This window comes from Gouania willdenowi, chromosome 13 (genome assembly GCF_900634775.1).
Source record: "Gouania willdenowi chromosome 13, fGouWil2.1, whole genome shotgun sequence".
NCBI lineage: Eukaryota > Metazoa > Chordata > Actinopteri > Blenniiformes > Gobiesocidae > Gouania > Gouania willdenowi.
The window spans coordinates 34,930,799-34,952,928 of record NC_041056.1 but is presented as its reverse complement, the minus strand read 5'-3'; the positions used below and the strand labels follow the sequence as shown (position 1 = coordinate 34,952,928).

The window sequence follows — 22,130 nt, the reverse complement described above, 5'->3', positions numbered from 1 at the left end:
CTGGACAGACCATAAGAACTTGGAGTACATTCGTTCAGCCAGGAGATTGAACTCTCGGCAGGCCCGCTGGGCGCTGTTTTTTGGTCGCTTCCAGTTTTCCCTCACGTATCGCCCGGGGTCCCGTAACATCAAGCCGGATGCCCTGTCTCGTCAGTTCTCCTGCGACGAACCCTCTGGTGACCCGGAATCTATCCTTCCCCCTGCTCGTCTTGTCGCCTCTCTAACCTGGCAAGTGGAGGATCAGGTCCGTCAAGCACAGTCCCAACAGCCAATCCCAGGTAACTGCCCGCCTAATGTTCTCTATGTTCCTGAGTCTGTGCGTACCCAGGTGCTCCAGTGGGCTCATACCTCTCGCTTCGCCTGCCACCCTGGGGGCTTCCGGACCACAGCCATCCTTCGGCAGAGGTTTTGGTGGCCCTCTCTCGAAAGGGACACTCGGGACTTTGTCGCCACTTGCCCCACCTGCTCCCGGGGCAAGACCCCTTCCAGACCCAGCTCGGGTCTCCTTCAACCACTCCCGGTGCCCTCTCGGCCTTGGTCACACATCGCTGTGGATTTCGTCACGGGGCTACCCCCCTCTGGAGGTAACACGGTCATCCTCACCATTGTTGATCGTTTTTCCAAAGCAGCACACTTCGTCGCCCTTCCCAAACTCCCCTCAGCCAGGGAGACGGCATCCCTCCTAGTTGACCACGTCTTCCGGTTGCATGGGATACCAGCAGACATTGTCTCGGACCGTGGTCCACAGTTCATCTCCGGAGTCTGGAAGGCCTTCTGCGCTGCCCTGGGGGCCACCCTCAGTCTCACCTCGGGCTTTCACCCCCAGTCTAATGGCCAAGCGGAGCGGGCCAATCAGTCTCTGGAGACGTACCTCCGGTGTCTGGTCTCCTCCAACCCCACTGCCTGGGTTGAGCATCTGGCCTGGGTGGAGTATGCACACAATTCACAAATAAACTCTTCTCTGGGGATGTCTCCTTTTCAGTGCTCCCTCGGCTACCAACCTCCGTTGTTCCCCTCCCAGGAACAAGAACTCTCCGTTCCCTCTGTTCAAGCCTTCGTCAGCCAGATCAAAAGGGTCTGGGACAGGGCCAGGGCCGGACTTATACAATCAACTGAGAGGATGGAGCGGCAGGCCAACCGCCGTCGCTGCCCGGCACCAACCTACTCTGTGGGCCAACGAGTCTGGTTGAGGGCCAAGGACCTCCCTCTGAAGGTCGAATCTAGAAAGCTGGCACCCCGGTTCATCGGTCCCTTCCCCGTGGAGAGGATCATCAGTCCGACAGCGGTACGTCTCACCCTTCCCAGAACTTTGAAAATTCACCCCACGTTCCATGTCTCGCAGGTCAGGCCCGCCAGGGACTCCCCCCTGGCTCCTCCTGTCCCCCCCCCCCCTCCTCCCAGGATGGTGGATGACTCGCCCGCCTACTCGGTTCGGCGCTTGCTGGATGTCCGCCGCAGGGGTCGCGGCCTCCAGTTTCTCGTGGACTGGGAGGGTTACGGGCCTGAGGAGAGGAGCTGGGTCCCCCGCAGTCAGATCCTTTGCCCTGACCTAATCAGGGATCTCAAGCGGCGGCGTCCTGAACGTTTTGGTCGTGCGCCTGGAGGCGCACGTAGGAGGGGGGGTACTGTCATGCCCTCTACCTCTGGCATCTCCTGAATTGGTCCGTTGGCACCATCTGGTGGTCTCCATTCATCACTGTCCGGACTACTCACCTCTGATCATCAGGATTGCTTCCAGCTGCGGCGGGGAGTGGTCTCCCCACCTGCAAGTATTCACACCACTACTTAAGACATCGGCAGACCACAAACCAACGCCAAACCATAAACAGTGTTCACTTTGACCCTCTCTGCCGATGGGATCTCTCCTGCCTCCTTCCCACCTGCAACTACCATCACCTCTGAAATCCCTCAGCTCACTCCACCCTTCAGCTGGTTCTTCCCCACTCCTGTGCCAGGCTCCGTCGTTTCTTCCGTGTTGGCTGCAGCTCGAGCGTCTCCGTGTTCCTGCCCATTTGGGGTTCAGAGGTTTTCTTTGTTAGTTTAGCCCATTCTGAGTTTATGCCTTTAGACCTAGGATTTTGTTTGTTCGTCAGTAGTTTCCTGATCGTTTTTATTTAATCTTAGTATTGGGTCTCCCTCAGTTTGCTCAGCACTTCTTTAGTTTCTCCACCACCCCACTTAGGGCGCTGGTAGGTTTTCTGTTATATTCTGTTTATGGAATAAATCATTTAATTGTATCTGTGCCTCCTGTTGTGTTGTCTGCGCTTGAGCCTCAGTTCAGTCCCGTGACAAAGTGTCTCATTTGCATTTAAAGAGACCGCACCAAAATGAGTTGCTCTTAGAAGCACATCAGAAAAGGGGTAGAAAAGGGGTCTGTGAAGCTATAATAATGAGGAATTCAGACCCAAGCATTGCAGTTCCACTTTATATAGACCACAACTGTATGATTTATATGTAAAAAGGAAGGATTTAAAACCATGATATGTCCCCTTTAACACTCTTTAATCCCTGCATTCATTCCATGCTGTGTTTACTGTAGCAACAGTGTTGTTTTTGGTCTGAATTATGAATTTAAATTCTTCATATTTTTAAAGAATTATTCCTCAATTGTGACGTAAATTGCTCTACACAGTTCCTCTGTGACTGTGATTGGTCTGACGCTGTAATCTCCTCCTCCGTCACAAGAGCGCGCACGTAGCCATGCTGTAATCAACACGCTTAACTTAGCGAGTTGTTGTAAGTTGATTCGTAGGACAGCTTCTCTCTGACGGAGAATGTTTTGATAGGTGAAGCCCGCTAACAGAGATAAATCCAGGATATAATTATCTAGCTTCTTCGTACAGGCCCTTTGTGTGTTTGTTGTTGTTTTGTGTCTTTGTATATTTTGCTGTCATTCTGTGGGCATTGGTGGAGTCATCATGTGTATTTTTATTTCTTTTATGGGTTTTTGGAGTCAGTTAATGTGTTTACTTTGGGGGCCGCACAAAATTAGACTGAGGGCTGCATGTGGCCCTGTTGCCTTTGTTTGATGTCGACCTTTTATTTGGATCTAGTTTCCTTCTGCCATGATCATCATCTGCAGACAGTATATCACTCCTCTTACTTACTCTGCAGTTCCAAAAGCGAGCTCAAAGTTGTGCTTGCGGTTGGCTGGTGAAAGAGAGCTGTAGTCAAACTGGCTTGGGAAGAAGGAGTGGACCAAAGCACAGAAAGCCATCCCATCACTCCAGCTGGATGAGAAGTTCTGAATATCAATGTTCTGCCAAGAAACAAACAAATCATGACAAACAAGTGTTCGCTACAACTTGTAAAGCTACTTCATATTATAGCCCAATTATTACATATCATTACATTATCATGGCTAAAACTTTGATTCCTCTTCCCACTTGCTCTTTGAGTGAGGAATAATCTGATGGCTTTGCAGTTTTGGTTTCATTAGTATTTAATGTAGTCGAGTGGGTCGTTCAATAACCAAAGGGTTGGGGGTTCGAACCCTGCTCTATCCAAGTCTTTATCTGAGTCTCCATTACAGATTTTTGCAAAATAAAAGCAATGTTTCTAAATGTTCAAAAGAGCAGAAATTACATCATAATTTGTAATGTGTATTTGCGGAAAGTGTTCCCATAGCCCTTTTGCGACACATTTCAATATCAAAACGTCTGAAATACCTCATGAAAGCGATATTTGAGTGTTTTTTTTAAAATTCATGTGTTTCCATTACCAGTTTTTATTGCGCTATTTAGATTTTGTGTATTTCCAAAGGTAAAGTAAAGGTAATAGAAACACAGCTATTGTCGTTATGTTTTTTTGGCAAGGCACAACACCCACATTGCCTTGTAAGAATGGGATGATTTGTGCATGAGTGTTGGTGGTGGTCAGAGGGGCTGTAGACGTGAAATGACAGCCACACTTCTGTCAGTATGTCTCAGGGCAGTTGTGGCTACATTGTAGCTTACCACCACCGGTATGACTGATGTGAGTGACTCGTGTGAATGAATAATGGTTTCTGTAAGCGCTTTGAGTCTCCTTGAAGAAAGTGCCATATAAATACAAGCCATTATTATTATTATTATTAATATTATAAATGTGGCTTTTTCCAACATCCCCTCAACATACAGACAATTCTTTTGCAGGTTGACACTGTGCTAACAAACAAAGATGATGCTAACATGCATTATAATATCAGTGTTGTCCTGAACTATTGGAAGTTGGGATGAAACTTTTACCAGGTAGCCAGTAGTCTTGAGGCGGCACCACTCTAGAAGAATCTGCTTGATTGTGCTGGCACTGGAAACCCCAAAACTCTGAGATCGCTTCAACTTGGGTTTGGATTCAACCTGTTTATTTTGACTGAGGAGAAAATACCAAAAAATGACCACTTTTGAAACAATTATTCCCAGATGTGATAAATGGAATCATTAATTCATCTCACCTGTTACTAGTCTCAATGTCCAGTTTTTCTAAGACTGGTCTACGAGACTGAGTGCCGATGTTACGAGGCAAAGTCTGTGACCTCACCAGCTCCCGCCTTCGATCTGATACGCGGCCAAAGGATCTGTTTGGGGTTACGCCGCTGTTGGTCAGAATAATACAGATGTCAGATAAAACAGAGTCATTCCTTTGTGAAGAATCCGTGTACCTTTCGTTCTTTGGTTATGTCATTTCAAAACTAAATTGAAAATTAAAAAAAAAAAAAAAACGGGTTGGTTTTATTAATTTAAAACCAGAAACAGAAAAACCAAAAACCAGACAAGCAGAGTTTTTTTGTTTTTGTTTTTTTTAAAACTTGTTCTGTTTGTGTGATATTTACGGGGACATTAGAGCGAGAACTGAAGTCCGCTGGACCTCACTTCCCAGGTCCTGGACCAGATCTCCTCACACAATAGGACTGTTTAGGATTCATTTCGGCAGTTTTCTGGTCCTGCTCATGTTTTCATTCGGTCTGTGGATGTTTTAGCTCATAAAAAGCTGCTTACGCTATGGTTTTGTTTTGCGGTGTTACGATCCAAAGAGTATCCAAATAAACTGGTGACTGACTATTGACTGTGAGGCTGAGGTGAGGAAAAATAGATGTTAGAACTTCTACCATTTGACACTTTTGCAAAACAAATTACAGCTTTTTTTGAGGGCAGTAAAAATGTTTATTTTGCACATTATAAATATCGCTAACAGCAGTCGTCAACACACAGAAGTTGATCATAAGAAACGAGGAGCACCAGTAGATTCATTACACTACCTCTGGTTCCACATATGTGCATGTTTTACCTGACATCCATTTTTTGGTTTTGATTTAATTATGTATTATGTATTAATAACTTTTCAATTCACCAGTAATGTGACTTATGCGTTGCTTCTATTTATGTCTAGAGTGGGAGCAAAAGTCTGCCCAGTCACCAGTTTATCTGGATACTATTTGGATTGTAACACTGATCGATAAAGTTGGCAGATATTCACAGATTCAGACTTCCAGCATCAATAACTCTTTAACAAAACGTCATCGACACAAATTACACCTCTGCCATCAGTGTGAGGTGAACAACATGATACAAGATCATTTTTATCAAACGCATTAAAAGTCCATCTGTGGGTCCCCTCTGTGTGGTAAGATTAAAACATGAAGCTCTCCTCCTCCTTCCCTTGTAAATCCAAATATCGCACAAACAGAACCAGTTTGCTGCTTGTTTGGTTTTTGGTTTTTCCGTTTCTGGTTTTAAATTAATAAAACCAATTTTTCAATTTGGTTCTGAAATGAAATAACCAAAGAATGATAGGAACAAGGATTGCGAAGGAAGAAATAAATGAGGAATTACATATTTTGTCTTTCACTCACTTATTCTGCTGTGGAAGCCCAGAGTAGCTCACAGACTTCACAGGCACTGAATGGGTCTTGTCTGTAAATGAGGCGAGTCAGTGGTCAACCTGTGATGTATGCTTTTATTCAAAGGTTTGTCAGCACAGAACCTTTAATGCGGGTCTTTCAAATGATCTGGACATCAGTCAATTTCTTTCTTTCCTCACCTCACACAAATACAGACCAGATGTATTAACGTAATCAATAACCCTGATACATGTCATGATCAATAACCCACATACATGTAAAGCTACAAGCTCAATTGAGGTTCTCTGCTTCCTTCTCAGCAGACTGCTTTGGATGCCAAAGACATGTTTCTCTATCTGACTCCCTTGTTCTTCTGGTGGTTTATCATCTACAATTCCACTTCTTGACCATTTGCTGTCTTGTGGTAACCAACATTCTGACTTCCTTGGTCTTTGTTCTCTTCTGATTCCTGTTCCAACAATCATTGTCTTTACCTCTTGTCAACTCCTTTTTACGATGCTGTGTGTGTGTGTGTGTGTGTGTGTTCACACATTTCCTAAGTCTAGTTTCCCAATAATGATTCTACACATTCTACAGGTTACTGTTCTTCTAATGAAAAAGATCTTACCCTGAAGAGCTGTGGCAGGTGTCGTGGTCTTTGTTTCCAGAGAACATTCTGAAAGCACATCAATCAAAGTGAATCTAAGATTGGTATAAAGTATAACAACAATAAATAAAGTTATATCATGATTAAATTGCTAGCTACCTAGCTGAATTGGATACTGCTCTACTGGTTGGGGATGAGGTGCTATCATTGACAAGTATGGAGAGGAGACCTCTGGCATAGGTGAGGAATGGGAACCATTGAGCATCCTTGGAGCCACAGGAAGCTCAGCTGTTTTGGTCACAGCAGTGATGGGAACGTGAGGCATCCTTGTGGCGAAAGGAGCAGCGTGCTCTTGTGGACATTCAGTGGGTGGAGAGATCTTTCCATGCACCAGAACCAAATGCTCTGCTCAGACAAAAAGGAAAACTGATGACGGTTCATAAAGATAAATACAAATACAGGAATTATTACAAGTCACTGTAATCCAGGAGCTACTGGCTACTCTAGTGTATGCTTTCCAACATGTATTTTGTAATAGTTTTAGCATTGAACTGATAGTTAATCCTGACCATTTATTGAACTCAGTGTGATCTGATCACCATATATGACCATGTTTGCTCTCGATCAGGTTTTTTTTTCTTCTTATCTGGAAAGGAAACAGACTAAGATACAGGATGTATGAATCCCTCTCCATACTCAAAAAATTACACTCAGGCAAGAATTAGTGTCTATTGAAAGAGCTCACGTCACAAAACCAGGAGTGAGCGCTTCGTTCTGTAAATACTTCTCAGTGATGTCCCTTTCTGTTGTAATGTTTTCTTCTGTAAAGGCTGTAAATCAAATGAAGCACATCGACAGAGTTGGAAGTTGTGTTGGAAGGAGGAGGAGTGTTTACAAAGTGAGTGTGTACGGTAAAAACCAATGTTTTTGCCTTGCAATTTACACAGTCATCGTGCTCTCTCTCTCTTTTTGCAGCTTGACGACCTATGATTTAACCGTCACTTCCCATTTTTTTGTGTAGTTTACGGCTACTCCAATCGTTCTAATCAAGAAAAGGAAAATAGATTTTATAGAGTACCAAATATTGTCGCTCACAAGGGTAGAAATGTAAAAAGCTCACAGAACAACGCCTAAAAAAGTGGATTTTAAACCTACAACTTCTTTTTACTTTTACTCGAGTCGATTTTTACATCAGTAACTTTACTTTTTACTTTAAGTAAAATGTAGCCAAATTAACAGTACTTTACTTAAGTAGATTTTTTCTGTACTCTTTCCATCCCTGGACAAGATATTGGATATTGCCATTTTAAATAAAATTTAAGACCAACTTCACATTTGGGGGGAAAAAAAGAAACATCAATTAAAAAGGATTTGAGTAAAGTTTTTCCAGTGTCTAGTGCAGACGTGCAAATGGTAGCCCCCAAAGTAAACACACAAAAATACACAAAATGACAGTAAAATACACAAAAAACAGACTAAAATCATCAGAATAACTCTAAAAACACACGATTAAAAAAAACAAAAAAAAAAAAACAAAAAAAAAAAAATAGCCAGAAATCTATAAAACAACAACAAAAATACAAAAAATAAAAACCATTGTCGTAGCAAATTATCTAATAATGTTCAATGATACATTTATATTTGTCATGTGTGTATGATTAAGGGGATAATTTGCTTTTTAACTCTGTGCCTGTTTTCTCTTCTTCTTCTTCTTCGTCTTCTTGGGGGTAGCCATTCTCCTTCACACATCTTATCTTATACATATCAAAAGACTCAAAACACACACACACACACACAACCACACACACAACCACATACACATACAACCACACACACACACACAAACACACACACACACACAACCACACACACGCAACCACACACACACCAACACACACACACACACACACACACACACACACACACACACACACACACACACACACACACACACACACACACACACACACACACACACGCACACGCACACACACACACACACACATCTAACTTTCACTGACCCCCCCCCGGTCCCTTCTTTTGTTGTCTGTGGAAGGAGGAAGGTGGGTGGGACGGTGGGGTATAAATGTGTGGGAAAAGGAACTTTTGGCCTCTTCTTCTTCTCCTGCTCTTCGCGCCCTTTCCCCTGGCCAGGGGAGACCAATGCTTCGTCCATCCCGCTTTGTACCTTTTCATTTAGTTTAGATTAAATCATTTTTTATTACTTTATCATCTCTCCTGTCTGGTCTTCATCATTTATCACCACAGAGTGTGTTTCCAAGTCAAAGATGAGGTAACCGTAAATTTCACCGTAACACCATCAAGAAAAATGTTTGTTGGACAGACAATTTTGGTTAAATTTACATTTTGTTGAAAGTTGCTACATCTGCACAGAGTCCCTCTGCAACCACTTCACTGTTTTGTGTTGGTTCCGCAGTCGTGATTGCAGGATGTTACGGTAAATTATACATTATTTTAAAAACCAATGTTACCATTTATTTTGAAATGTGGAACTACATACAATCATCTAAAATGTAACACTTTTGAAACATGGATTTAAGACATTTAATGACAATGAAGGCCTAATTTTGAAATTCATGAATTTAATGCCTTTTAAGACTTTTTAACGATCCCTGTATTTGTAATATGGTGTTCCCAATGTTATTAACACTGACATGATAAGCATAAAACATTCTGTAACATTCTACATATATCTGACCTAACCTGCCACACCTCTCATCTCTAGTTTCACCCCAAGATGACTGAAATGTAACACCACTAAACTAAAAATAAATGATGAATATGGATGAATGTGAGAGTGTTCTGACACATTTTGCTGCTCAGTGCTCACCTGTCACAGCAACGTGTTTATTCTCTTGTCCAACACTTGCATGGCCTGGGTCCACTTCTGTCAGATCTTCTCTGTCGATGCTCTGAGACACACATGGACATGATTAACAACACGTCATTCATGGTCGTCTCATTTCCATGAAGAGCAACATACTGTATGAAACTAGTCACTGAATGATAATGTTTGTTGACATTTGAATTTCATCAGTTTGTGTATGAAGAGTCAAAAGTGTTGATAAAGAGTGAAGTTATTGTGCTTTTCAAAGACACTCAAATGTTCTCGAAGGGTCTTTCACTTCCTTCTTGACTCCAAAGTCTAAACCAGTGTTTTTCAAATGGGGGAGAATTATTTAAATATTACCAACAACACACAAAAACTACAACAAAACACAAAATAAGAGAAAAATATACGAATAATAAAAAGACAAACTCACTCACACACACACACACACACACACACACACACACACACACACACACACACACACACACACACACACACACACACACACACACACACACACACACACACACACACACACACACACACACACACACACACACACACACAATGATGATAGAAATTATCTTGAACTGAAAATGACTGAAAAATGAAAGTAAATGAAAGAAACTATAGAAATAAATGCATTCCAGAGGCACTCAATACTGTTCCATTCCACTTATTTATAAAAGAGGTTCTTTAAAATGTGTTTATCATTATGCAATAGTGCAGAGATGTTCTGTACACTTTAAAGTTAGCTGTTAACACTGTTGTCCTGGGTGAGAGGGTGGATGGTGCTCTGCTTTGTGTGTCCGTCTCCCTCTCCTGTGATAAGACGATAAAGTGCTTTTTTTTTTAACCAGGCGCTGCTGCCAGTGACACACTTACTGTACATACTGCAATAAGGATCTGTATCCAGACATTATCTTAAGTCTATATGTCCCTGTAGCTCTGACACTCTCTTCAAACACAATCAGCAACATGAAACAGCTAATTACCTTCCCTCCCTATACATGGAGCTGCTGACCAACATAGATTGTAGGTCAGGCTGTGACTTACAGTGAGGCTCCTTTAGACAGACATTCCATGTTCATGTACAACCGTTTGGCTGCGTATCAGCACTACTCAGGATATCACTGAGTTGGTTTTGTTTATTGTTCAGCATCTTTTGTGTTGTCTCTTTGAGTTGATCTCTTCATGGCTTATACTCAGTATAATGCTGTACGATATAACGATATATATCATTGTGCAATAAAGAAAAAAAAAGTCTACCGTACGACATAACCCTCTATCGCAGTGTTGGGGTGGGTACGCGATGGCACTACAGGGGGTAGAGAGAGAGAGAGAGAGAGAGAGAGAGAGAGAGAGAGAGAGAGGGAGAGAGAGAGAGAGAGAGAGAGAGAGAGAGAGAGAGGAGATAGCTAAAGAGATTGGACGATCTGAGCAGTCCTCGCTCTCCTGCCTCTGCTTCGCTACTCTCTTCTCTCTACCGCTCTTCTCTCGTACTCTCCTCACCCCACCTTAAATCATTACGAATCTTGCGTTTTACGTTTATTTTTTAGTGAAAATAGATAATGATGATGGAAATGATCTTGATTAGAACATGAACTGAAAATACAAGTCTTGGTCTCAGACCAGGCGGGAGATGACAGAAAATTATTTTAAATAGTTTGAATATAATTCTTTTTAGGAGGTGCTAAATATTGTTTCATTCCACTTATTTGCAAAACAAGTTTCTTTAAATTGTGTTGTCACTCATTCCTTTGATCATTATTCTTTATCGTTGTTTTTCATAGTATTCATAGTAAATTATGTAGTCGGAGCCAAAAAAGTTTGAGAACCACTATCGTTAGATATACTGTGTGTGGTCTTGGTCCCACTATGTTGCTAAAATATCATCAACCAGATTAATGTAGTTGTAATAATTGTTGGTTTTTGTCCCCCCAGTAGCATTTCCACAAACACATTAAGTACTATTTATTTGGGGATTTTTTTTTTCAGTTTATTTTTGTATATAATAAAATATATATCATGAATATCAATTTCCATTAATTTCATGTAATACTACAGTACATCAGGATGTATATTGTTATCAGGATATTAATCTACCTATTTGCTGATATCAAATGTTTTCCGTATCACACAGCACTACTCAGTAGAGCCAAAAACACAAATCACAACCTGGTTTTAATCTTTTTGACCTCTTGCCCTCCAGGAGGCGCTACAGGTCAATACGAGCCAGGGGAAGCAGGCTGAGGGACAGCTTCTTTCCAAGTCACAATATTGAATTTGAACTGGCGCTAATTTACCACTTCTCGCACTTCTGACCACTTTTATTTTCCCGTGCAATACCAATTTTCATACCATTGCATGAACTTACTCATATCTGTGCAATATTTAACTTTTCATTCAATTCTAATCAGAATTTGTTTTATATTGTTATTTATTTATTGTGTGCTTTTACATACAGTTTTTTTTACATTGTTTTCAGCATTACAAGCTTTTTCTATTTCTACTTTAGGTTTGGTAGTTTAGTCTGAATTTGTGAGAACTGTTTTGGTATTTTTGTGAATCTTTGAGTTTTATTTCTTAGCTGCCTCCATGGAGAGACACAATCATGTGGTTGGGAGAGTGTACTGTAACATCTGTACCCAGTACTGACTGGAAGCTCCCAAATCCCAATGGGACACAGCACCAATGGTCATAGATGTGACGATACCAGAAGGAACACAAGGAACTGGAAAAGTACCAAGGGCTCTCGGAACAACTGGAGCAGATGAGGAAGGTCAAAGTTCATGTGATCCCCATGGAATTAGGATCACTCAGGGCAGTGACCCCCAAACTGGGAGTACTGGTGTCTCTAACAGATTCCAGGAACAACATCTGAAGCTTCGTTCTAGAAGTGTCCAGTGCTCGGAACAGATAAGATACTGAAGAATCCTCAAAGTCTCAGACAAACATACCACCCCAAGAGGGTCCAACCAGCTTCCATCTCACAACCCCAACCTGGCACAGGTCAACAGTGCAAAGCTCCAGGCGCTTTTGTGTTTGTTTTTTTTCAAGGTCAGTCCCAAACTCCATGAGGAGTAGAGAAGATTCCTAAACATAAAGAAATTCTGCTTCTGCCTGCCAAGCCTGGGATTCTCATCTCACAACAAACAGCAGGTGGGACTTCAGAATTGGACAGAGCCTGTAGAGTGGTGTGCCTGTTTGACAAGGCACACGATGAAACAGTTCATAAAGTTGATTTGTTTGTCTGCTGTCTTGATGATGTCAGCTTGTCACAGCATGTGCTTTGCCTTTACACATAAAGAGGAAAAAAAACGAGGAAAGCAGGTGTCTTTTCATTGCAAGTGCTGGAAAATATTCTTGATAACAAAAACATTGATGAACTTCTAATTTTCACTATGGTTGCAGAGATAACATTGTGCATGTAAATGCCACTTTAGAAAGATTATTAATTTTAGATCATTACCACTGTACACCTTTGGCCAAGACCCTAAACTGTAAAATGATCTCACTGGTGGGAGGGTAAAAAGTAAAAACCCCCAAATGACTTTGTTGAAGTTTGACAGTAATCAACACCTGCAATTTTATGTGAGGCAGATAAAACCCACAGCATACAGCGGACATACAGCTAACGCTGATGTTAGCATGTCTGAACTGGTAAAATTGATCTGATTTTGGTACAGTGTGGAATACAAATGACCTTTAGCAGCATCCACACGCTACAATTAGAGACTTAGGGTGTTTTCACACTCGGTCCGAACTCATAATTTTATTACCTATCTCTGGAGAGCAACTTTATTTGACTTTTAGTAGAGATTTCTCTCTGCAGAAAAACTGAAACCTGAAGGATAATGGGCCAAAGCAGTTGTTCTTTGACAACATTAAACAATGGAGCAGCAACAAGTTACCATGTTTTTGCAACGTCGCTAGCTCTCCTGATCACCCACAATACCGCATGCTCTATGTTATCATCGATACTTCCTGTGTTTGATTCGCTTAGAGAGCGGTTACGTTCACTGCACTCCTAATTGCTCTAGACTTTGATTGGAAATGTTCCGAGACCGACAAAAACATCTGCTCTAGACTTTGTTTACATGTTCACACCACCAAAACAAGGCGGACTATCCAAGCAAACAAATCCTAGAGTGTTTCAACCACTCTAGGATCCATCGATGTGAATGCACCCTTAAAGCTGCAGACTGGTAAACCACAGCGATACGCAACCAATTTAGTTGCATCCTCAGCAAGCTCACCCACAGTGAGATCATCAAGCCCCTGGAGCGAGCCTCGACACTTGGTGCTGGGAGGCGACATAAGCGACCCATGGCCGTTTCGGTGTCAGGGCGGGAAACTGTCCGATGATGGGGAATCAGCCCCGAAAGAGTGGGGCAAGAACGTGGCCCGCTGGTCCTCAAACCATCAAAGGCCCTGCTGCCCGTGAGGCAGGAGATGACAACCGGACATTCTTTAATGGTCCTTCAGCAGGTTCACCTCACGGAAACTTTGTTATGACTTTTACTTCCTGTACTTTTTCAGCGCTCCAATCGGAAATCAAATCCAATTGGGAAAATGGGCCGATTAACCACCTCTAATATGCAGCTTCTAAATCTCATTCCTTCTAGTATAGTTCATACATAATAGTCTCTCAGTTGTGCTGTCTATGTATTTTGGGTTGAGTATCCCTTTAAGCAGCAGGACGACAGTTTTGGAGATGAAGCAACACACATGTTGTTGGTGATTTACTCAGATTGCAGCAAAAATTGCTGCATGACACTGAAGTTGAGACTGCCCTGTTTAAAAGAGAATTTTGCTCGTGTTACGTTTTCAACATAAAGAATGTAGGAGAGCTGAGGGGCCTAAAGTACATTATTAAACTGAAGGTGTTAGTGGACAGACCCAAAATAATATTTAAAATATGCAGCAAAAGAAAATCTGATAAAGATGAGCTACTGAAGTTCTAACTCCTCTCAGTTTTGAAATGAGAACTTATTTGTAATGTATTGTTTTTTGGTTCTACTGCTGATCCAAGGATCACTTCCTTTTAGTCATGCTCTTCTACTTTCTTTCCCTCACACAGACACCCATGCTCATACACAAACATACACACATGTCTACTGGTAGAGTGTGTGGCTGAAATCATCCAGTCGGAATGCTGGTGGGTTGGAATCTCAGAGAAAAGGGCTTAACATCAAAAAGTAGATACTTAGTGGAGGGACACTTAATTCCTGCACAGATGTTACTTTAAGGTGAAGAAAGAGTGGAATTGTGGGAAGAAAAACAGAACAAAAAACAAATCTCAATGTGGTCTAAAAGTACAGGCAGAGAATCTGACATAATGATGATGTGACTGAGCTGGATTCAGCACCTCATGTTGCAGAGGATAATGTCAAAATATGCGCATAGTTTCATGATCACTAATAATAACATTTATATGCATATAAAAATAACTTTACATAACAGTTTTTACATGAGAAAATCCTCAAACCTCATCTGAACCTAAATGTGCTCAAGTACAAACCGTACTAATAAAACACACGCACACGCGCACGCACGCACGCACGCACACACACACACACACACACACACACACACACACACACACACACACACACACACACACACACACACACACACACACACACACAACACACACACACACACACACACACACACACACACACACACACAAATATTCAAAAACATGCAGTCAAGCAGACCTGAATGAAATAAAACAAAATAAGAACTTGATACCACTGCCAAACCTTAGCTCATGTAGAAACGAGCTAACGGAATGGACTGCCTAATAGTTACTTCATTTCTCCAAATTTTACAGTTGCTTATGTAGAAAAACATTTTTCCCTTTGCTTGTGTTGTGTGACCCTCTTTGACCCACCGGCATCAGAAAACTTTACATTAAACTGTTTAACCTTCAATACTGTGATAATTTTGGCCCAAGTACCACCTTTCTCTTAATTTTGAATGCAAGTCCCCCTTTGTCCGACTAGAACATTTTGCTCAGAATTCTGTGTGCAACTATAGAGCACAATAATGGAATGAATGAGTGATAACACACATTTTAAAGAATACCATTTTGTAAACAAGTGGAATGAAACGGTATTTAGTGCCTCAATATATTTATTTCTATAGTTTTGAGGAATTTCGGTCATCTTCCACCTGATGTGGAACCAAGACTGACTCACGTATTTTTAGTTCATGTTCTAATCAAAATCATTTCTATCATCGTTTTGTGTTTTTTGTGTCATTTTGTTATCGTTAGTCTGTTCTTTTTATTATTTAGTACATTTGTCTCTTACTTTGTGTGTTTTTGTTCTTGTTTTTGTGTGTTGTTGATATTATTTAATTCTCTCTGGGTGTGTGTGTTTTTGGTGTCGTTTTGTATGTTTTGCTATTTTTGTGTGTGTATTTTCTGTGGTCTTGTGTATTTTTCTCTCATTTAGTGTGTCTTTGTTGTCGTTTTGTGTGTTGCTGGTAACAGAAAGTATTTTTCTCTCTTAGTGCATGTGTTTTTGGTGTCATTTTGTTTATTTTTGTTGTTTGTTCTTTTTATTAGTCAGCATATCTTTTTCTTAATATGTGTGTCTTTTGTTGTTTAATAAGTTGCTGGTAATATTTAGTATAATTATCATTTTTAACTAAAAATAAACATTTTGAAACCCCTTGCTTTTATTTGTTAATTTTCCTCGCTCTCTCTTGAGTACCCCCTGTAGTGTCATTGCGTATCCTTAGGGGTACAGTGTACCCCTAGGAGGGTAGAGAACCCAAATATCCTTTTTTAACAATGAGTTAGCATTTATTAGTTCTGGGCCATGTATATTACATTTTGTACAAGACAAAGCCTGTATATTAGCCAAGGCTTCACTTCAAAACACTGGATCTGACCATCAGCTGGATGACATAGTTGTATTCTCAGAGGGACTTTAGCTGACAGGTCCAACTTAAGTGTTTTCAGAGTAAAGTAAGGTTGAACAGTCTCACCAGCCAGTCAGTTATTAATCTCCACAGAGACGATGACTGGAACACAGCCCATCGTCTGGAAATCATTAAAAAAGGCCAGGGGTAGCCAGGGAACGGCTGCATACCTCTGTTCGACCCCTCCCCACCCTGAGAACACACACACACACACACACACACACACACACACACACACATTCGCCCTTTCTTGTTTTTCCCAAACCTATCAAAACAACAGATAGCTCCCGTGAGCTCTATTTCAAACACTATTGCATGCTCATGCCCTACATAAGTACATCATACTTTTTTAATTTTTCAAACTGGTTTTTGTCTCAATCAAAACTGTCTCTGATAGCTACAAAGAGGAGGGGGTTCGGTGGGTTTTTCTCCAACAATCAAACCTTCAATGTCCTCCCTGCCATGCAAGTAAATTACCTCGACTAAACTAAATGAAAACGTAAAATTTACTACAATAAATAGTAAAGCTCAGACCCTTTTATCCAAAGTCAAAATATTAATGTAAGACACATGGAACGTTGTTGTTCCTTTAATGCTAAAAACACTAGTCTAAATGAGTAAAGCAAAGTACAAATATAAGAATTTCACATGCAAAACAATCAACATTAATAATAAATTAGTTGAAAAATAACTAAATGTTTACTCGTAGCTCAGTGGAGGCATTAGGCCTTTGCTCCTTATCTTGGTGCCACTGCCAACTGATGCTGCCTTTAGCTGGGGTTCCATTACAGATTTTTGCAAAATAAAAACAATGTTTCTAAATATCGACAGTATAATTGCGCTATGAACATAGCTGAAGGCTGTTTTTGGCATGAGCCTCGTAACTCCCATGAAATCTCATCCCGTGAGACTTTGCTGCAGGAAGATGGATGCTCCAAACCTCCTTATAAAACTCTATATTTCTTTATTGTGTCAAGTTTAATATGGCAATAATAAGTATAATGCGGTCTCCTCTTCTGTATACACATACCACGGCATGTTTTCTCGGAGAGAAGTGGTCATGTGACCAGCAATGTCAGGTAACTAATGTCATGTGACCATGAACGTCACGTTCTGTGACGTGTATTTGCAGAAAAACTGTTTAAATGCCTCCTCATGAAAGCGTAAAAGCTTTCAAGCAATATTTGAGTGTTTTTTCCCAAATTCAGGTGTTTCCATGACCAGTTTTTATTGCACTATTTAGATTTTGCGCATTTCCAAGGTTAATGGAAACAGCTTTTGTCTCTTATGAATGAAATACTGGTAACTATTTCTCTTCTTTAGAGATTTTTTAAGAGTCTTGTATGTGTTCACACACTGTACAAACACTAGTACAGTGGTTCCAAACATTTTTGGCTCAAGTACCCCCTTTCTCTCATTTCTGAATCCAAGTACCCTCTTTGTACGACTACAATTTGCTTAGAAAACTATTCAAAAACAACTATAGAGTATAATGATGGAATGAATGAGTGATAACACACATTTTAAAGAATCTCATTTTGTAAATAAGTGGAATCAAACAGTATTTAATGCAGTGGTTCCCAAACCTTTTTGGATCGTGACCCCATTTTGTTTTCAAGTATTTCTGGCGACCCAAATTACATTTTTTTCTAGAATTCGTTTTTGATCACCTTTGAGCTCAGGTTTTTACAACTATATTTATTGTATATATAGTAGTATAGTGTAAAGTGTAAGTATGGAAATACAGGTGTTTAAGAATGTGTATTGTTTTAATATCTATATAAAAATAAATATTTTTAAAAACTTTTCTGAAATTTCAGGCAACTCCACATGGGGTCCCAACCCAAGGTTGAAAAAAACTGATTTAGTGGCACCTGATTAGATTTATTTCTCTAGTTTTTATCATTTCTGCTGATATCATGTCTTGTGGGACCAAGACTGACACTTAATTTGTTAATATTCCTCTCTCGCTCTCTCTCAAGTACCCCTTGTGGTGACATCGGGTACCCCTAGGGGTACATGTACCCCCATTTGAGAAACACTGGCATATGTTCTTGGTGCTGTTGGAACAGCAAATGAAACTTTTTGTGTGTCATGTTGTTGTTATGGTGGAGGTGTGGTACAAAGTACAACCAGCGAACATGTTATACATAACAGTTTGTCCAGATGACAATCAGACATTTGAGAAGCTTCTCATTCACTGTGAACCTTTGAAGACACAGACAGACTCCAGTGTGATGTGACTTTGTGTTTTGTTCTGTGTGCTTTGCTAACAGTAGGGGATCTCCCACAGCAGAGACTAGCACAAAGATCTCCTTGTGTTGTTCAGCTGTGACCACCTGATTTCTCAGGATATAACATTCCTTTGTTGTATCATCTTTTAACATTTTCACTTTTTGTATTAGTGAGTTGCTTCCTTTTCATATCGAAAATGAGAGTTTGTTTATTTATCAAGCTATCAAGAGTTGACTAGACTTCTACTTTTTTATTTTTAAATTAGATTCTAAGTCAGTTAAGCATAATAATTTAACCTGTATAAGGTTTATGAAAAAGTGTCCAGGCCCAGGCTGGTTACCTTGTGATAGGAAAGTCTTTAGCACACTAAACCCTGTACCTTAAGTGAAAGATTGTAAAAAAAAAGGATGTTGGATGAAGGAAAATGACGGTAATATAACAGTGTGTGCATGCAAATTAAATTCTGTCAACTGGGTTAAGAATTACTATATCTCGATTATGCATCTGAGTAACCTGCAGTCCTTAGCAATACTCATGCTTATAATTGCTATTGTAATTCTGATTAATCAGGATAGTTCGTTCTGGTTTGGACACAGCTGACAAATTACACGTTTTTTATAATTTATTTCCGTTTCATGTACATTGAATATAATCCATATTACTTTATACTATTCTTAGCCACTTACTTGGGTTCAGGCTGTGGTTTCTACCTATCATGTTTATACTTAGATTCTTTATTATGTAGCTATACTTAGAGCATGAGATTTTTTTTAAATTTTAATTAAATTAATTGGTGTTATTATTTATTTATTTATTTTTTTCATTTACATTTACATTTTGACAAACCTTTTATTTTATACAGATGCCTTTGTGGAAAATAAATTTTGTTCCAATTGTGGTAGATTAGGTCTCTTCCTTTTTAAGTTTATACATGAGATGTTTACTGTATGCAAGGGAACCATGGCAAGATTTATTACTAAAAATAAACATGAACACTATTTAATTGAGCTACTTTTTACTTGTACTTGAGTATTTTATGTATGACTTTAGTAGCAAATGTAATTCTGTATTTACGATGTATTTCTGACCTTTTCTACAAGGCCTCAAAACCTAAATACTTTATAAAAGCCTTGCACTGAGTAAAGCATGAATTTTATGAAAAAGAAGAGCATCATAGCATACCAGTCTTGAGTCTGCAAGCTGTGAGTTTTGGTTTGGTAAGTACAAGTAAAGGGGATTTGATTCTGATGCGGACCCTGTATTGGCTCAGTGCTGAGGCAGAACAAAGCCCTGTGTCAGCAGTAGGAGCCTGGATTGGATGAAGGTGAAGAACATGTGCTAAGTTCAGAAGTTGAAGAGGTAAAAAACAAAGCTTTATGTGAACTGTGTATGTTTACATTGTAACTAAGGATCTTTTGCCACTTCACTTGTCATGAAGCAGTTAATATTCATGGTAAAGTACCACATACATACTCACATACTCACATTGGTCTTACTGGACACAGCAAATGTGGCTCGACTGGAGTAGTGTGCGATGGAGGGGCTGCTGCTTGATACTGGGCTGGTCACTATGGAGGTAATTCTCGAGGAAACAGGAGGGGGGCTGGAGGTGGGGAAGGAGAACGATGTGGTAGGAGGGGGTAAAGGGATGAAATGGCAGCTTTGGTTGCTGGAGATATGACCCTGGCTTCCTGAGGTAGAGGTTTGGACGTGGAAATGAGCCTGGCTTTGGTTGCTGGTCTGATCCTTTCTATGAACCATCTCCTTAATCTCCTGATGGTTTCCATGAATGCCATTGGTTGGACTCCTGACGTTGTTGTTCAGCATGGAGCTCCTGTCACATGTGATGCTGCCAAGGAGCTCCACCTGGTGAGTGAGAGCCTCCAGCTGACTTCTAAGCTGCTGGTTCTCCTGCTGAAGCTGAACCACTGCCCCCCCGAGGGGCACGCTGATGTTGGCCATCTCCTCCAAACGAAAGCTCATTCTGAGCTTGAAAGTGCTGACATCTGAGTGAATGTCTCTGATGGCACCCTGCAGAGTGTTCTCAAAGCGACTCAGAGCTTCACACACTGTCTCCCCCTCTGGAGAGGACACCCGTGGGTGACACACGTCCCCCATCTCAACAATGTTTGGGGCTTCCATCAGCACAGCTGTTACAGTGGGTGGGCTTCTTTCAGTCATTCAGACAACCTCTCATTGTGTAAGTTAATGTCTGAAGGAGAGATCCACTGACCCTTGAGATTTAGTCACTTTAGTTTGTGTACTCAGTGAAGGGGGTGGGGCACTCAGACGAAAAAGGTTAAGGGGTGAAAGTTTGCAGGAGATGCTGGTTTCCTCAGCACGTTGACTTCTTACAAACACAAAGGAGAATTTTTGATTTTTAAGTCCTTTTCTGGAGAAAACAAGCACAGAAAAAGCACAATAGAGAAAGAATGTATTCATTATTTCTCTAAAACAAAGCAATGGAAAGAAAATACAATTCTAAATCATTTAGAACCTTTAGACCAAAAAGTGAAACACGCCTAAGTGTTTAATAATGCACATGCTGAGGTAATGTTCACTTACAGCTGGAAGAGGCTGACCTCAGGTTGTGGCTCCAGTGGATGATGAAAATGTTGAGGGAAACGCTCTTTAAAGTGTGTGAGTGCTGCTCCTTACTGCCGGCAGGCTGGTTTATGTCAACTCTCAGTCAGAGCATTCCTCTATGCTGGCTCATAGGTGGGAGGAGACGGATGAGGATAAGGGGGAGACCTTATCCTCATCCGTCTCCTCCCTTTCGTTCTCTTATCCTGACAGAAGAGCAGTGGTTCCCAAAGGTATACCTGCAGCAAGTACATGGATTAGTCAGGTTTAAGAAAATGTCAATATGTATTAGGAAAATGATGTGCAACAATGAATAGCAGAGACATTGTTAATAGGAGATGGAATTGAAACTGAATTTCAATTTTCCTTAGATTTTATTATTTTATTGTAGAAGAGAACAGATCTTGGATCCAAAATGTGTATTTATTTACCACTATTTCAAACTCAATATCTAGGCCTAATGTCGCTTTCCGTTTTTGGCTCAAAGCAAGAAGGTCTGCTTTAATAATGACAATAACAACATCAATTATACATTATTGATTTATTTATTTATTTAAAAGCACTTTCCTAGAAACTCAAAGACACTTTACAGGTTAAAACAACAACAGCATTACAGTGACAAAAAAACGAAATCAGAAGAAAGAAAGAAGATCAGTAAAAAAAGAAAAAAAAGAAGTGTCCCAGGCGGAGAAACTGTGTTTTCAACAAATACTCCTTCCTCCTTCATTTCACAATCAGAAAACATATTACGTCAATTAGAGTTTCCTATATTGCTTGTAGCAGTTTATCATCTTCATCATCATCATCATCATTCTTCGTTTCAGACTCAGGAGCCCATTTTAAAAGCAAAGACACAATTAGTATACACAAGATAAAAGTACATGATGAAAACAATTATTTTACAAGACAATTGTACCAATGTTACCACAAAGATGAACAGAGCTGTGACGTGGATTTGTCAACAGGAGGATGATGGAATTTAATCAAAAGATTTCATTTAACATTTTCTGTCCACATGGAGAATATTGGCCTGGGCATATAACAGTCAACATTACCTGTACAGTTCTCATCATATTTCATTTGATCAGTAATAAAAT

The 22,130-nt window shown here is 40.5% G+C and overlaps 1 protein-coding gene across 1 annotated transcript in view; it reads right to left on the bottom strand.

Moving 5' to 3' along the window:
• Window positions 1-21,157, bottom strand: part of smtnl (smoothelin, like) — a 33,571-nt gene extending 12,414 nt beyond the window's left edge. The window contains exons 1-9 of the mRNA XM_028464427.1: window positions 21,016-21,157; window positions 19,936-20,842; window positions 9,277-9,358; window positions 6,585-6,830; window positions 6,447-6,494; window positions 5,831-5,891; window positions 4,433-4,573; window positions 4,227-4,350; window positions 3,108-3,259 (exon numbers count right to left, since the gene is read on the bottom strand). Coding sequence (XP_028320228.1) covers window positions 3,108-3,259; window positions 4,227-4,350; window positions 4,433-4,573; window positions 5,831-5,891; window positions 6,447-6,494; window positions 6,585-6,830; window positions 9,277-9,358; window positions 19,936-20,631 — 1,550 coding nt within the window. The 5' untranslated portion in view covers window positions 20,632-20,842; window positions 21,016-21,157. The remainder of the gene's footprint in view (window positions 1-3,107; window positions 3,260-4,226; window positions 4,351-4,432; window positions 4,574-5,830; window positions 5,892-6,446; window positions 6,495-6,584; window positions 6,831-9,276; window positions 9,359-19,935; window positions 20,843-21,015) is intronic.
• Between the last annotated feature and the right edge of the window lie 973 nt (window positions 21,158-22,130).